General features: G+C 38.3%; 1 protein-coding gene across 2 annotated transcripts in view; it reads right to left on the bottom strand.

The window, feature by feature from the left end:
• VPS41 (VPS41 subunit of HOPS complex) overlaps positions 1 to 17,966 on the bottom strand; it is a 115,963-nt gene that overhangs the window by 32,165 nt on the left and 65,832 nt on the right. For both annotated transcript variants that reach the window (XM_082754220.1, XM_082754219.1), the window contains exons 11-16: positions 13,361 to 13,458; positions 10,872 to 11,001; positions 9,043 to 9,158; positions 7,372 to 7,428; positions 4,600 to 4,661; positions 3,774 to 3,855 (exon numbers count right to left, since the gene is read on the bottom strand). In XM_082754220.1, coding sequence (XP_082610346.1) covers positions 3,774 to 3,855; positions 4,600 to 4,661; positions 7,372 to 7,428; positions 9,043 to 9,158; positions 10,872 to 11,001; positions 13,361 to 13,458 — 545 coding nt within the window. The remainder of the gene's footprint in view (positions 1 to 3,773; positions 3,856 to 4,599; positions 4,662 to 7,371; positions 7,429 to 9,042; positions 9,159 to 10,871; positions 11,002 to 13,360; positions 13,459 to 17,966) is intronic.

Genomic DNA, 17,966 nt, shown 5'->3' with positions numbered 1-17,966 from the left:
TTCCAACTCTGGATATTGTATTGTATTCTAATTTGTGACTTACTGTGAGGCCACTACATTTTTGAAGAGTTCTGTTTCACCAGATATTTTTACAGATCCAAATAAAAATTAATTTGAGAATATACCTCTCCAAGGAAACATTGAATGAGTGTGATCTGTTGCTCTATAGGACTTGTAAAGAAACTGCATGCTGGCAGTCAGGAAGCAAGAACCTGCTATAATTACTCAGCTCATGCCATTGAATTTCAGCACAGTATCTTATTAGCACTATTATTCCATGCACCAAGAGGCCAAGGCTATTACAGCTTGCCAAAATAATCCCCATCACTATCAGCCATGCTGGTACTCCTGGGTTTGTAGCTGAAGGCCCAGCACTGATGAAATTCCTCCAAACACTCAGTGATGTTGCCTGTTGCCCACTAACAGTACATGTTACAGTAGCATTTTGTTATTGAGGTTGCTTGAACAAAGCTGGAAAAATAACAGCTCACTATAACATAGGTTGTTGTTTTTTTTCCTTCCAGTTTTACAAACAGCAATGACTATTCACAATAATTCCTCCCAATATTTAACTCAACAATTGCTTAAGTTACAGATTTCATGATAGTCTTCTGTCTGCAGGAAAAAAAGGAGGTTAAAAGAAAACATTGACAAAAAAGGAATTGTTAATGACTTTGCAAAAATTAGAAGTTCATTGCTCACAGGACATCTCTCCTCTCCCTCACAGTTTGAGCTCGGCCAGTCTTTGAAGTGTAGCATGCTGCCAACATCAGCTCTCACCATCTGTCACAGAATTCAACAGCTAACTTGGGGCACGCTCCTGCCAGCTGCCCCAGGGAACCAAATGCCTAAACACAAATAAAAAGCCTTCTTTCAACAACCACACGGTAAGAAAGCTGGAATATCATCTGGAGACTTGAAGAAGAGGGCAATTCTAAACTGCTGTTTTCATATCACTTTTGTCTTCCTGCCACCTCCTAGGCAAACAGCTTCATCCAACAGGCTTTGCTGCAACTCTCGGCTCCAGTTTGCCAGCACAGCTCACTGCAGAGCAGGGCAGCTGCCTCATTACATGGGGCCAGGATAATGTGGGAAGGAAATCACTCCTGCCCAAAGTCCCACTGCTACAAAGGAAAATCACAGCCACCTCCTGCAGTTGCCAAACTGCCCAGCAAAGACAGAAAAATATCCAAGCTATTTTTGAGCCTAGGCATAAAGCTGAACCAAGACATACTGGAGGTTACAAACTCTTCCTATTTTATTTTTATGCAGTAGTTAAAGAGTGAGGTCAGACCGACAAAAAGCTCCAGAATTGGGATGCCTTTGTATCAATTCCTGAGCCATGTTGGCAAAGTGACTTTAAATGAAAAGAAGATACTATACACAGAAACATTTCCTTTCCTTCTTTATTCTTCAGACGTGCTTTCAGACTTCTGATCAATAAAAGCAGGGTATACACAAGAAACCATATAGAAGGTGACATGAGATAGCCTAAAACATCTCACCAAGAAGCCCAAAACACAAATACGTATTCCTCAGAGGATACCTGTGAGCTGAAACAGGCTGTTTGAATAACGCTGCTCAGTGCTAAGCCCACCATAGTCAGGTGAAGTTTTTGATGTGTCCCCTAGCCAACATTTTGGTCATTAAAACATTCCTGCTGCTAGCTGATCATCCTGCACCCCTGCTGAAAGTCAGTGCTGCCACAGCAGAGTCAAAATAACACAGCATATGCCTCATGCCACAACCAACAGCACTCACAGAGTTTGGCCTCTTCCTTCAAATCCACCTTCCTCAGTTGTTGGAGCCGAGTCCCTGGATGTTACACTGAAGTGACTCATGCACAAGCACGTTAACTCCACCAAACCACAGCTGCTTGGGGAGGAGTGGGGCAGATCGACTCAAGGCTCAAAAATCTTGAAACAAAGTTTGCTAGAGTACATTCAACTGAAGCCTCAACAGACACCAAGATACCAAAATGCAGCCTTTGGTAGTCAAATAGGACCTTTTAGTGCAGAACACACACACACAAAACTAAACCTACAAGTTAGTTATTGGCAAATCACATTATACTGAAAAATATAAGATTTCAGGCTACAGCTAATAGATGCAGCAAAAATTCTTAAAGAAAATTCCCTTTTTAAAGGCACAAGTAATCTGAAGAGGGACAGTGTAGCTCCAAAGCTAAGTACCCAGCATCCAAAGTTCTTGTAATTTCATTTCTTGATGCTAGAAAACACTTTGTCTCCAAATCTCAAGTACAGTCCCCTCATCAGTGCTAAAAGACATTACAGCAGTTACACTTTTGTGTAGTAGCTGCTTGTTGAGTAAATAGGTAAAAATTCCAAATAACATAAAAGAAACCCACGGCATTTCAAGAACTCACAAAGGATAAACTAAGTTAAGCCTGGTATCTGGTATCTTTAGTATCTATAGTCTGGTATCTTTAGTAACTTGGGAAAACTTACTTGTCATTGCAATAGTAAAATAAGCAAAGCATCTTCTAGAACTGCAGCTTGAAACTGAATAATGTACTGCATCTTATGTTTTTCTAAGTCCACTTTCAATGGGCTGAAAACAACCAACAGTTTAGAAAGGCAGTAATTTAGCAGAGATGTTTTTGCAGCAAACCTGCAAATATTTTTATATTTTACAGTCTGCTGGATGACATAAGTGGAGTCAAGAAAAACATCCATTCCAGACGCTTGCATCTAAAAACAAAATAAAACCAAGAGGATGAAGAAGCAGTGTATCAAAATTTCACCTGCACCTGCACTCAGGCCTTTTATTGGATTGAAATAAAGAGACAGAAACATGAGATTTCATCTTCCAGTGTGGCAAAGAGTGCACCAGACCACTAAGAACTCATATAAAAGGCAAGGCTGTTCTTGCACTGGTGTGACTCTAAAACAAAAGCCAGGCATTTCTAAAAACAGTAATGCTGGAACATTTTCGCTCTTTGAACAGAATTAAACAGCTCAAGACCAGCTATGGACTGCATGCTGTGAGATCTTTATAATATGTCCTTTTTGGCTCATTGAGTTTGAATAGGAAGACATAAAATTCAGAAATAAACGTACATGCGTTACTGAAGGGAGTGTGCATAATGTTTTCTACCAGTTTGGCAGTGACAGCACTATATAGCCTTATGTCCTAGGCAATTTATTAACTGAGAATCTCACACTAAGCATGTACCATTATGGTAGTTAGTTTCCTAGGAGGGAAAACACAAGACAGAGCAGGCTGCTCCTCTTTTGCCACCATTTCTAGCACAGAGCATATATTTTCCCTAAATTACTTTGCCATTTTTTTTTTTGCAATTACAGCTGTGTCTCTGTTGCAAGAGACTTGGATTTTCAGGAAAGGTTGACACCAAAGAGGCTCTTTTCCTTAAGAGTTGGGGCAGGAATTTTCAGGAGATATTGGAAGGAAGTGGAAAGTAAATGAAATGATGTATTTAACTGTAAGCATCTGTGAAAGTAAAGGCCCTGGGGGTGGGTCTTTTACTTGTGGGCTGTCAAAAAGCTAAAAATAGGTAGCTGAGTACCTGGGTGTGGTCTGCCTCCAACCCTGTTTGGAGGCTTGTTAACATATACATATCAACCTTAATGACAACTGTATGACAAGAGGTCTGGCCCAGGAAATTTAAAGGCAGTGCTGTCTTGTGCTGCCACATTAGAGCCATTACATGTCAAACCTTTAGATACTCGGTCAAAACATAGAGGAAACAGAGCATGCCAAATAATTCCCTTCAGAGATACAAATTAACTTACCTTAAGCTGACCTATTTCTTTAAACTTGTAAACTTCAAATTCCCAGAGTTCTGTGTTTTTGCCAAGAATTTTCTGGCACTTTCTGGAAGGAAGATGAAAGGGAGAGAATAAATTATAAATACACAGAATAATACAAATGTGACAGCATTACTGCATGATTCTTTCCTCCTCTCTTCTCCCTTATCAGAGCTCTTTCAAAGGTCACTAATTTTGGCAAGCACTGCTTCAAGCAGAGTATGCCAGGTAACTCCTCCTGTAAGGGCTTACAATTTCATTGCATTCAGGAGAACCTGACTGCTTACTATGCGTTCGGTCTTATTGATTAGGAACGCATTAGCTTAATGAGTGAAAAATTTAAGTTTCAGCTAAATAAAATTAAGTGCTTAAAGATGTACATACACATACATATGAAAATACAAATCTCAGGTGATTTCTTATGCTTCAGATAACCAAATTTGACATTTTGGTTACATGCATGGAAACACAAATTATCTTCTGAAGATCTTACATGCATTGACACAGTAATAAGATCAACATCCAAAGAAAACTTCGATGTTGAAAATCTAGTGTGGTTTCAAAAAAATCACGGCTTATTTTCAAAAACATGTATGTCCCAATTACAATTAAACTTAAGATTCCAGTAACTTTTGGGTCACTACAGGCAACAAAATATAGAACACAGTAACATATCTATATGTTTTGATACCTTAGAGACTCCACAACACAAGGAAGATCAACATTTCAAAATATTTCAAAATCATTAATTGCTTCCAATTTTTCTCACTGACACATTTTAGCCAGCAAAGATGATCTCTTAATATCTTACCGAGCAGCCAGATCATACTCTCCTTTCTCTACTAGGTGATTTATATAGGCTAAGCCAATGTCCTAAAGGGAGCAAAAATAAGGAGTTAGTTATAAAAGTTTGGAAATCAAGTACTTTACTGCTACAATAACTACCATTTCAGCTGTAGGCCTTGTTGTTAGGTTAAGCACCAGGCCCTAAGTGAATACCCCCAGTTCTTTAGATGTAGGGCCCATGGAATAGTCAACACAAAATGTTTGCCTAGATCACTAAAGGACTCAAATTAAGATGCTCTTTTAAATAATTTTCATAATCTCATTGACACTGAGAAGAGTGTACCACTTCTGTATGTTAAGGACGGTTCAAAAAACATAGCTGATCATTCAGTACTTGCATTATTTATCTCAAAAATAAGAACATCAACCACTGTCTGAGACACCTTCTCTGTCAACACAAAGTTTGCATTCAAGAAAAATGTTGGTGGAGAATGTAAATTACAGAATGGGTTGGGTTGGAAGGGACCTTAAAGATCATCCAGTTCCAACCCCCCTGCCATGGGAAGGGACACCTCCCACTAGACCAGGTTGCCAAAAGCCCCATCTAGCCTGGCCTTAAACACTTCCAGGGATAGAATATCTACAACTTCTCTGGGAAACCTGTTCCAGTGCCTCACAATCCTCATCGTAAACAATTTTTACTTTATATCTGATCTAAATCTAGCCTCTTTTAGTTTTAAGCCATTACTTCTTATCCTGTCACTACACAAAGAGTCCCTCCCCATCTTCCCTGTGAGGCCTCCTTTAGCTACTGAAAGGCCACTATAAGCTCTCCCTGGAGCCTTCTCTTCCCCAGGCTGAACAACCCCAACTCTGTCTTCACAGGGGAGGTACTCCAGCTCTCCAATCCTAATGAAGTTTTCCTGCTGCTTCATAAAGTAAAGAAATTATATATAATAATCTCACAAAGTTCTCAGTAATAACATACTAAATTCATCTTCTCAAGAGTTTATCACATAGGTCAACTGTAAAGTAATTTGGTAGGCATTTAATACATTAAGTCAAACCACCATGCCTTATATTGTAATCCCCGTGGTAGTGTCAAGGTCAACATAGACCAGTGTATTCACTGCATAATGGAAGAGTCATATTGCTAAAAACGCATTTTTTCCAGCCACAAAGAGGGCTGTAAAATGAAAGAAGTCCTTGTTTCCTGAAAAGACAGACATTTGGGAAGGTCTTCTCAGACAGAACATATTTTTTTATCATCAAAATCAAAGACAGTACTGAGAACAGCAGAATGTGAATGGAGATATCCAATAGCTTCGATCAGTCAATCTATTACAAAGCTGGAAAAAAGAAAAGCCATAAATACACTCCAGACTTTTGGATTTCATGCTACTACATGAACCATCTCTGTATTTTCAACTTCACCATTCCTGAGAATGAAGATTGCTGGCAGCCTCTCTCCTGTAGGCCAGTCTCCCAGCAAGCAGAGAAGACAGTGTAAGGAAAGGGCTGCAGTTGTATAAGATCCGTGCACTCTGCTGGGGAGGTACAGAGGGGCATGCTCATTCCTGCAAACTATAAAAGGCCCAAGACATCCACCTGACTTGGCAGGTGGTGCAACTGTGGTGTCATTGGTCTGATCACTGATAGGCACTGAGAACATGATTTGTTGTAAATCCCTGTACCACCAAGACTTTACTTAGAGCTTGATATCAACAATTTTTCCCTTAGGTTTTGCGTTAGGGGCCAAACACTCAATGACTGTGCTTGTGTATACCCACAATGAGTTGAAACCTAGTGGAATAAATTTTTGCAAACCAAGAGAAAAGCATAAATATATATATATTCTAATGTATTGTCAGGATGTCCTCTAAGAATTTTTACATCTTCTGCAAGGGTCATGAAGCAGCTAAATCACGCAAGCTGTGATAGGTGATGGCATGCCATTAGGACTTGATTCAACTTTTGGACGGCATCAGAAGAAAAGAATTTTTAAGATGTATTTATATGCAATGTGCATATTGTAGAAATAATCTGGCTAAAAATTAAACACCTCTTCAAACACTTTGTACCTGAAAAGAACACTTCCATTAAAGAAACACCAGTATTAACAAAATACCAATGTGTTCATACTGAGGTCAATTTAAAAATAAAATAAGTGAAAATTAGTGATGCTTTTGTGGCTGTTATATTATCTCCCTCACTCTTTTGTCTATAACAACAATATCCTTTTTTGTGCTCTGAAGGAACTATAAACATGGGAAATAACTATACAGGGGAAAAGAAGCTTAACTATGTAAAATAATGAGAATTGCAAAGCAACATGAGAGAGCTAGATGTGAAACTGCAACTGAATTTCAATAGCATTTAAAAGGTCTTCCAACGGCACCTTTGAAACTCCTGCCAAAACCCTGTCAAACATACAAGGTAAAAGTTAGAGAAATGTGTCACCCCCCAACCCAATCTCTAATATTGTAATACTGTGTTACTTGAAACAACAGAAAATTTAAAACAAAAGCAAAAGCAAACAAAAACCCCATGAGCAATCAGAGAAGTGCAATTCTCTTCTTTTTAATGTCAATAGCACCTTCATAAAATCCACATCCTTTTGTGTTTCACACACTAACATTCCTGTTCTGCAGCTGAAACCAGGAAATCGAATGCTAGTCAGAGTATGCCTGACAGCTATTGTCTGGTGTGACACAGAACAGGGAATGTATTTGTAGCATCTCACAGTGCTCTAAAAGAAATCAGATATTTTGTTTTGAATAGAAGTTTTGAGACTTACCAAAATCTTGTGCTTTTTTATGGTTTTCTGACTGATCTCAGCTGCCATCAAAGCTTCCTATATTCAAAAAGTAGAAAACTGAGATACTAGCCAAATACACAAACTTTCAATACAGAAAGCTCTAGAACTGCATAAATCAACTATTTCTTTTTCAGAGCAGGGTGTTTGAAGCAGTAGAATTTTTAATGCCATGGCTGAATGAACAGCTTTGAATTCATACTCAAACAAAAGCAGTCAACCAAAGAGAAAACTACTTTTGTTTCCATCTGGGTTCACTCCACATTACTATATTAGGATCAAATCTCAAGATTACAACGAAACAGACAATGCAATCCCATTGGATCATTTTCAAATGAGAACCCTTCACTACCAAAACCTGTGAAAAAAATCATCAGGATGACATTGGGGGAAGGGTATGCTTTTCTCTTTTGTACCCCAAAAGCCTTCTCCAATCAGTATGATTTATATTTAAGTGTCATTTGCAGTTCCTCTCCCTCCTTCAAGTGCATAGAAACAAAGCTGGCACTTTTACAAACAAAATGAAACCTTTAACATACATCATAACACACAAGCTATCTGCTACCTTGAATAGCTTTCACAAAGACACGCACACAGCTGTCACTTGCAAATTACTGGAGTCTTCAGGGACCAAATGCTGTGATTTACATAAACGGCATAACTGTGTTCATCATGTGAGTTTTTTATTCAGATGCAAAATCATCCTCAAGGATTTAAACAAATCTGCATGAGGAATATCATGACAGCAGTAACGGAAGGAGCAAGCGCTGAACAGCAATTTTTTCTTTTAATGGGCATCCAATGAATAACACGTAAATAAGGATTTGAAAGTTACTTCATGCACAGTAGCAAGTGTTTTTAAATCACTGGCTGCAGGACAGCAGAATCCAGAACACTGGGTGCATGTTGAGATTGTCTGTAAGAATTTAATATCGTTTTAGGTGTTAAGATACAAATGCTTAAAAACACTAATATTTAGAAAACTAACTGCTGAGCTGCTTTTTCAAAGGGAGTTATATATCCTTGTTTTTCAATATTGGCTCTGTTTTTTTTTGGCGAATAATACTGCTTTCAGCACCAACACCTACACTTGGAACCCATATTATTTTACTTTTAAAAACTTCAGTGTTGAAGGTAAGTAACATGGAACAACACGCAATGCCCTAACACCATTTTTGTTCTATATTGAAAGCAATATAGAATGGGAAAATCTAATATCCCTCACTATGTCCATTTTCCTTCCCTCTTTAGTCAGAAGAGATCTAGAAAAACACCCACACTGCTCAGTAGTCAACTGTTCTGCTGCTTTAAAGTCAAAAACCAGCTTTAATAATTTTTAGTAACAGATAATTTAATAACAGCTAAATTAATAACAGCTGTTTAGTAACATCATATCTGATGCTGAGGGCAGTATTCACAGCATTTAATTCATCCACGTCATTTGGGTGCAATTCTGACGAGTTTTTCCAGTAAGAAGTCTAACTCTCCACAGAGGCAATGCAGAGATGTATGGTCATCACCTGCCCTCACAATCATTTAGACAATGACTGAAGGAACAGAAAATATTTAATCCAAATGATCTAGCTAAGTTCATCACCCCACCACAACTTCAAAACCAGGTAAGTCTGAAGGAAAGACTGTTGTAAAAATTACTTCATATTTCTTCTTTTCCAGAAGCCAGTCAATGTGGTCATCTTGGTCCCGCTCTTTAGCCACAACCACGTCTCTTGGGCTGATGATATAAAAAAGTGATTCACCTTCCGAATACTCTGCAAATACATACACGATTTTATTATTATTATATTTTCCTTAAGTAAAGCTCTGCTTTTTAGTACACCCTTGAGGGGAATTTAAGAAAAGGAAGCCAGCAAAGCTACTCCAGCAGAACATGCTTCTTTGGGAAGCTGGATTCTCCAATAAATTAGAACTGGTTTAAATGGCAAAATAGCTTTAAAAAAAAAATCACTACAGCTTATTGCAAATTCTGATTCATCCACTACGTGTAAACTTTATGATGGTTTAGAACACATTATTATACTTTTAGAGGACTATTACACCACATAGCCTGCAATAAACTTATCCTCCCCATCAAGGTCAAGGCCATCAAAAACATAAATGATAGATGCCATAACCCCTGGGGACACAGCACATCATTACAGCAATGCATTTGCAATGCTGTAAGTTAAGGTTGTATGTATAATGCATTTGCTTATACCATAAGTCTTTATTTTTGAGTAAGCCCAAAGTAAAAATGTACTTAAAGGTAAAACCAAGCACAGAAGACTGCTGTTCAGAATAATTACTATTTGCAGAGAACTCATGAAGAATCACTATATTTTGTGGGTATGGGAAAGAAGCCCATCCCCCAGCCTGTAGCTGTATCTATGCATGCATACAAATACAGTCCCGAACCTATAAGCAATCCACAAAATACTGCTTGTTTTAAAGCCATCTAAAAAAATCTAGACTTGTCAGGTTAACTAGAATATTCATTAAGCATAAAAGTAGAACTGTGGGCATCAGTGTTCTGCTTTTGGACAGGTATAAAGTAATCTCAATTCCACTGATAGCAGCAGAGATGTTCTGGAGATCAGGAGGAGATATAGTTTATTTCTAGTGGCTTAAGGGCACTGATGAACACAGAGGCCTGCCAAGCCTATGATTTGAACTGTGCTGCCAGAGAAGTTGTTTAATAATCAGATTCATGGATTTTAAAAGCCAGAAGGTATGTTTCTGTTTAACACTGGCTATATCATCTTCACCAAGGATTTCTGCATCAGCTGTGCCATGCATCTTCCTGAACTACAATACATATATCAGAAAATCACACTGGCTTATTTAAAAAACTGGTATATGCTGTGCCAGAGTTTATTCTCCTTGCCTGTTACATAATTAAACCCATCTTCAAGGCTGAACTAGCCAAACTCCAGTTTCTACTCATTTTACCACTTTAAGGTCTGTCATATGCTGGAAGCTTTATCAGCACAGAAAAGCTAAATAAATACTAAAGTGAACCTTTTAAGCTGATCTTACTGCTGAAATCATGTTTATTCCATCTTGGGCTTTAACATAGCTTTTCCAGACACTGTTTCATTCATTTCAGTATTCCTGAAGCCCTTCTAGGTTTGCCCAATGATATGGAAGAGCTCCTAAAGATCATGTTGAGGCTCTATCAAAGATAATTCTTTCCATGACACTGCACATTACACAAGATCTAAATTTCTCCCTACCACACTATGTGTGGTTTAATAAATGGCATTGAAAATCATGTGTAAATACACCCCTTTGCAAATAAAGCATGTTTGTGTTTTTTCATCTGACTTGTTCTTGTGGACTTCAGTGTACACTTCAGTGTCATAAGCAGTTCCAGACTGTTATTCAAGGAGATAGCAAAAATGAAAAAGGAGGCTCAAAGTATTTCCAAATCAGGTCATTTTAATTCACTTCCAAAACCACAACAAAACAATATTAAGGACACCTACCTAAATGATAATCTCTACATTCATTTTCCTGAAATCCTCGTACTGTTAGCGCATCAGAAGAAATCTCCTCACAAGACTCAGGCAGGGGCTGTACAATGTCCAGCCTGGGCCGCGCACAACACTCCACCTCCTAGAAAAACACAAATGTCTTAGCTGCATCCTATACAATTTACTTAGCAATACCAGCTGATGGTCACCTATGAATAAGGTTGAAATTCAACAACTGCAGCCATTCCCAAAGATGCAGTATCAGTATTCTCTTGGCACTAGGTACTCAGTTTCGAACCATGAGTTGTAAAAACGTGACCTACTGAGGAGCTGTAATTGCATCTGGAACACAAAGGAAAGTTATCCCAACTCTTGGCTTGCTTCCCTTGAAAAGGAGATTCAGCCAAGACACAGGTCTAAATTTCTAAATTCTACCCCGAGTCTGACCATTATTTTTCTACTCTTGGTCACAGAAGTTTCCAGAGCTATCAAAGATGATCATCAACCACTGTGTTCAATAAACAATGGAACAATTTCAGAGACTTGTCAGCTGGGCTCAGGCCCTGGAGGACAGAGCTCTAAAAAAACAATGTTATTCCAGTACAAAGATTAACTTTTTTTGAGGTGTTTTGTTTGTTTCTTTGTTTTTTAAAGAAGTTTGCACTTCTAAGCATCCAACAGCAACAGAGCTAAAATTAGGTTGAGAATAAACTAAAACTTTTGCTGTGCTGGTGATATTCAGTAATGTGAACTTTGGCAGTGCAAAGTAGGTGGTTAAGGTAAGATGACAACACAGGGAAATCACTGGCTTCAGCTAGCTTTATTTTTAATTAGGTTAAGGTCCAAGATAATGCATTATTTCATATTTCTAGCTATGAATAGTAGCAAAATACAGAGTGCGAGAACAGAGCAATACAAGAAGTGGATTTACACAGCTCCAGCCTATGCATTTGGCTGCAGCATCACTTGGGTCTTTCCCTGATTTAACTGTTCCAGAGCAAGTGAAAAATGAAACACAGCCATGAGTTCAACTCAGATGCAATTTGTAACAACTAAGAAGTTGTTATTTGAAAGCTGTGAAATCAAGCGTAGCAAGAACAGTGTTCCTCACAACCCAGCAGCATCCATAGTGAGTGATCAGCTCAACCAGCCTGCGCTCCGCGGAGCTGAGGTGGTAAGCAGGGGGCTCCCATCAGGCCAGGTCACAGCACAGTGCTGGGAAGAAGTCCTTTTGTCTCCTTGCTATAGGTACTCAGGGGACTGGGAGGCTATCAAAGTCCAGCTTGCAGTTTGCTGTTTGCTTAAAAGGCTAATTAAAGGCAAACGCATGAGAAATTTCTTTCCTATGTTCTATTACCATTGTACTACCTGACATGCTCTTTTCATCCTTCTTCCCTAAAGCAGCCAGAATGAGTTTCACCTTTCTCAGTCACTACTGGCTTTCCACTAGCTCCCTTCTTCGTTACTGACAACTTCCCCATTTCCTTGCTTCCTTGCGTTCCAGCCCGCCTTTTCCTCCCCCTTCTCATCCCATTTGTTTGCCTCCTTTTCTTTCGCTGACTCTCACACACTAGAGGACTACTACGCCAGCTCTCTGGGGAAACTGTGCTGTGACATTATTTTTCTCCTTTGTATAAATAAAGAAATAATAATCTGACATCCTGCAGCAGAGCTGGAAGCTAACCCTATTGATTTCGGCAGGCTCGAGCGTTTGTTTGAACCTACAGCATTTCATCGCCTAGCAACTTGTGCACCCAGTTGCTCGAGGTTACTATGGCGATGGGTGCCTAATGCAGACGTGCTATCAAAGAGATGATCAAGAGCATCTGCCACTCTCACACTGCGACTTCAAGGGTTTCCTCTGCTACCTCGCCTTTCATTCGGCAGTATGAAATAAATGTCGGAGCCAGCCGCCATGCGCACCCGCTCACTGTAGGAACAGCTGACACAAATCCTAATTTTTAGCTATCTATGCGCGGATCTTGGTGCAACACAGCTAAGGTCTTGGAGGTGAGGTGAGCAACAATGCTACTTGGCTTGCACCAACGCATCCCACCCAGCACCATGACTCCTATTGTCTGAGTTCATCAGCTTCACTGCTCTCATTACTTCTGAGGCGCAGTGTCAGCAAGGTGCTTCTTCGGCTATAAGGATCCTTCAGTTCTTTTGGTGCAGAAATAGCAGAAAGAATGAGAGAAAAGGAGAGGAAAAGAGAGAGGGAGGGGAAAAAGGAAGAAAAAAAGCAAGACTACCTAGGGACCTTCTCCATTTCCTGCAGGAAACAAAGGAACCCAGACAGGACTTTTAAAAGGTAAATCCATTAGTCTTCAGCGTGACCTCCACTGCCCTGATTTGATAGGTCAGAGAAGTCTCAAGCACTGCTCACTACAAGCTGACTACAAACTCTTTCATGGGTAATCAGATCTGTGTGACTGGTGCAAGCCCTAACTCACCAGACGTGGCTTGGCACTGTGATGAAATTGTAACGTAAAAACAATTACCGTTTTTTCTGAAATCTCCTTTACATATGAAAGTATAACAAGCTGGTCACAAAGAGGTGCGAGCCCACTGATATAAAACTCAGTGTCAAACTGGAAAACTGAAACACAGGAAAGAAAACAGGTTGTTAGGCAAACAAATGTATGAACTGCTCCCTAAGAAAAAAACACAACTGATTTTTCAGAGACAACCACTGGCACCCAGTATCAGTTCAGAGAAACGAAGACGTGATACATATAACAAACCTACAGTCCTCCCAGTTGGATCAGCAAGATGATGAAAAATTACATTTAACAGATTAAATTCCATTAAGGCTTGCAAGAAGAAATGTTTGTGCTCCAGGACATGCCAGAGATGAAATATATTAAATGAATGGTCAGCTAGACTTTCAGTAACTGCGCTGGGGGGGTTGGGCTGGGAGGACTAAAGAAAAAAACATCACCAAAACTCAGTAAAATAGGTAACGTATGAAACATCTTTGTAGGTTTGCATATTTGCAGCAAGTCATGTTGCCTTAAGAGAATCACGCTTGCTACATCTGATATGATCTTGCTACATCTGATATGATATGTATGATAAATGAAAACACAAAGCTCATTATTAATTTATCATCATGAGAAGATTTACAGATACACTCGTTACTAAGAAAAGATACAGTTAAATAGTGGCTTTGCTTGTTCTTAAAACTGAAAATGTAATTTCCTAAACTGTCTTATTTCAAGACCAATTTAAGTGTGGATTATTTTGAGATAAAAAGAAAAAGATTTGAACTGTATTTACAAAAAGGCCCATTGAAGCACATGTCTTCCACAGATATAACTATTTAATTTTTATTATGTATGGGTTTAACAGAACAGGCATTAAACATCTGGGGCTCTCTTTTTTCTGGGTGACTCTCTCATGGAGCCCAAACACAACATTGGGAATTTGATGAAGTACCAAGACCAAGTGTTTTCATTAATTAGTATTTGTATTAGCAAACTTATTCTTGTAAAATAAGGTATATCAGATCCACCGTAACTTTCTCCCAATAAATGGCTTCAGGAAAATCTAAGTATAAGTAGAAAATAAATGTCTCCTTGCTTTCTAATTAGCAAGCTACATTACTATTACCTATCGTTCATTGAAATAGGTACTAATTATTTTAATAAAGAAAATAGAAAATACAGTATAATGACAGTAAATATAGAGTTAATTTTCTTCAGCTATGGTAATAAGAAGAAACAAGAGAAATAATCATCATCCTGCAAAAGAAGAAAAAAAATACTGACAAATAGAATAAAGATTTGACATCTGTCTTTCCCTGAATAAGCAAATGCTGTTTTTCTCTTAATGACCGTTGACACTTTGAGATCACTGGGGGACCAAAGCATGGCATAAGGGTAAAACACAATCTATTCTAGGAAAGAATAGGTTCATGTTTGTAATCCTGAATGCAATTTTTTTTGTTCTATCCTGCAAGACTGATGAGATTACTTGTACTGCACCAACATAGTGCTCTGAATGGTGGCTTTAAACCAACCATGTTAAGAACGTCTATGTAATAAATCTTATTCCCAGTTTACTACCTAATATTTGGCATTCTACAAAAACATGTGAGCCAGACACAAGAACACAGAAAACTAAAATGAAGTGAAATCCAAAGCAGTAGGTAGAAGGACAGCAAAGAAATATTTGTTGACAGCTTAAAAAATGACAAGAGAAGGTTTTAGAGGCATCTAAAATATTGTCATTTGAATTTGGAGAGAAAAACAGGGTGGTGAATGGTATCTTTATAAAGATTATAGGGGCAGTTTTCAAAAATCCCATGTTTGACCTGCACTGGAGCTTCAGTTCCTTAGCCAGGGAGGCACTGCTAAAAACGATTGTAACACCCCTGTAATGGTGTATTTAGGATAAAGCAGCACTGCTGTTCAGCAAGACAAAAAAGAAAATCACTTGAAGCTTTGTTTTTTAATAGAGTTTAGTTTCCTTGGTTTCACTTTCAGCTTTCTCTCAGCTCATCCTCCTCAAGAGGCCTTGTGGAAACACAATGCTCCAGCTCTGCTACGACAGCCTTGAACAAAGACCACCTGGCACAGACAGTGCTTCTTGACCTAGCAGAAACCTTTGAGGCAGCTCATCAAAAACAGTTTTACTGAAAAATTACAGCAGTTATAGCTGTACAGAACACTACGAGGTTAATTTGACTTATTCTCTGGACAGTGTGTTGTGAAAAAGGTGGGGGGAAATCCAACACGGAGGTATTGCAGAAATGCTGCTAATTTGAAAAAGATCCAAAACAATTAAACCAGGTGTATCACTGAAGTAAATGGAAATGAAAGCGGTATTACCATTTGTCATGCATGTTTATGCCTGTCATAAGAAAGGACAGAAGATATGCTGACAGTGGATCTACTTTATGTTCACCAGCTATATACAACTGTCAAACAAATTACTAGGAAGCACAAAGACAAAACCTGTAAACCACCTTGCTCATTAAATGAAATGTACAAAATACACAATACAGTACATGCTACCTTGTTTACCCAAATAAAACTTCTTTCTCTGTGTTTTAAAGATACACAAGCAGTAGACTGAAACTAAAAAAGTCTGTTCTGTTTAATCAAATCTCAAAAAAACAGTCCCTGCTTCTCCACTGCAGATTTAGCATGTGAAATTTTGTTTACAGTGATATCAGAAGGTTTTGCCATTAATTTCAACAGGGCCAAGGTTTCCATGTTATCTTTTGAGAAAGTAGCCAGGAAGCTGCATAGAATGAACGTGAAACTTAATGTGCAGATGAAAAGAAGTCTTGTTATTGAATTTTATTTTATTTTATTTTATTTTTTTAATTCCATATGATGTATGAGAGAAACCTACCATGAATTCCGGTGCACTGCTACCTGCTGGGGTGATGTCAGTATGCACTCCCAAACTACCTTTTCACCAGCTACTTCAAGCACATCTGCAAATTTTGCAGTTATTTCTGCTGGCTGCAGTATAACATACCCTTAAGTGTTCTAAAGGTAGCGTCTCCAACACCAGTGTTTTTACTGAGCTAGGTTGTTTATGCAAAACAAATAGTATACTAAATGGCATGCTTCGATTAACTATTACTATCAGGTTCACGCAGTTGCATTTGATATAATTTTTGCCCCACAGTGTATGCATTCAGTTCCAATTACAGGACCAGCAAAGGCTTTTGTCCTACATTATCATTATTTAAGTTGTCTTGAGGTGCATACAGGCAAATTACATATACACAGTTTACTTTTAAAGAAATAAAAGAATACTACTACTTTTAGATGTGTTATCAACATAAACCTTGAATACAAACCTCACATATCTAATATTAATAATTTTCTAATATTCATAATTTTCTTTGAAAATCATTATATATTAATACCTGCATCAGCATTTGAGTTTTTCTGTACTCAGATGGTTTCTCTCTCCTGCTAGGCTCCACAACAGTCCTCATAAATTCAGATTTCCAGGGTAGACTAGGAACCTGAGCAGAAAGCTCAAGATGTGCCCAGTTAATGAAATGTCAGCCACAACTCAAAAGGAAACAGAAATTTCTGGGGAGGACCAGTGAAGTAACCACGTGAGCGTCCTTTATTTGTGCTCAAGTATCCTTACAATTGCCTGCAATTTTTCTCCCCATATAAGTGAAAATTAAGCAACTATTTACCTAACCATATACATGTTGCAATGACATTTTAATGGACTGTTCCCTTCAGTAGGAAGAGCAGTAGGGTAGGACGCTTATCAGTGGTAGGACCTATACAACAATGATTACAAAAACAGAATTCCTCAGTTTATGCTCCCAAAATCACAATTCATAGCCTTCACTCTTCATTTAAAAATAATATATTAGAAAAAGTGTGATCTTCAAATTTATTTTTGATGGCAGAAAGTTTGGAAAGGCTTTAAGAGAAAAATTAATAGTGATCAATTAATCATTCTTAAGATAACCTCAAATGCCACAGAGCAAAGAGGATGAGCATTTTCACTGAAATAAATCAGGGCACTATAAATGATATTGTAAAATTTAATATGATGACAGAAAAAAAAAAAAAGCTTAAAATCGGTGAAAAGTCTGTAAAACCTCTATAGCTGAAAGTTGTTGCCTTACTAGCTACCAGCACAAAATGGAAATAAGCGAGAATTTTGCTACTGAATATAATTTATCTCAACTACAGTATCACACGAATTAGAAACATCAAGAAAAAAAAAGAACAACAAACAAACAGAACAACTGTTTGGTCATGCCAGTAATCATCTATCTGGGGCATTCTGCTCTTTCAATTAAATTAGCAAATGTTTTGTGTACTGTAAGCAGTGCCACAACTTGCTGTCTTACTTGCAGTCAGGCTTCGTGAAATGGCAGTGCTACACTGGGGCTGAAATCCTCTTACCCCTATTTTTTCCCCCACAACAATAAAATCATCTTCAGAAATATGGCAATTGTCTTTACAGTTCTGCAGACAGAAGCACCTGCAACCTTTAAGCAAATCCCATAGAAACCTTGATGACAGCCGGAAAGTCAGAACCTTAAGTTTCAAAGCTTCGAAGTTGATTTTCTGAAAAACTATTTTTTTCCATTACAGACTGAACTGAAAAGAC

This window comes from Aythya marila, assembly GCF_965140915.1.
Source record: "Aythya marila genome assembly, chromosome: 2".
In the NCBI taxonomy this organism is placed as follows: domain Eukaryota; kingdom Metazoa; phylum Chordata; class Aves; order Anseriformes; family Anatidae; genus Aythya; species Aythya marila.
This window is presented reverse-complemented; position numbering and strand designations above follow the sequence as displayed.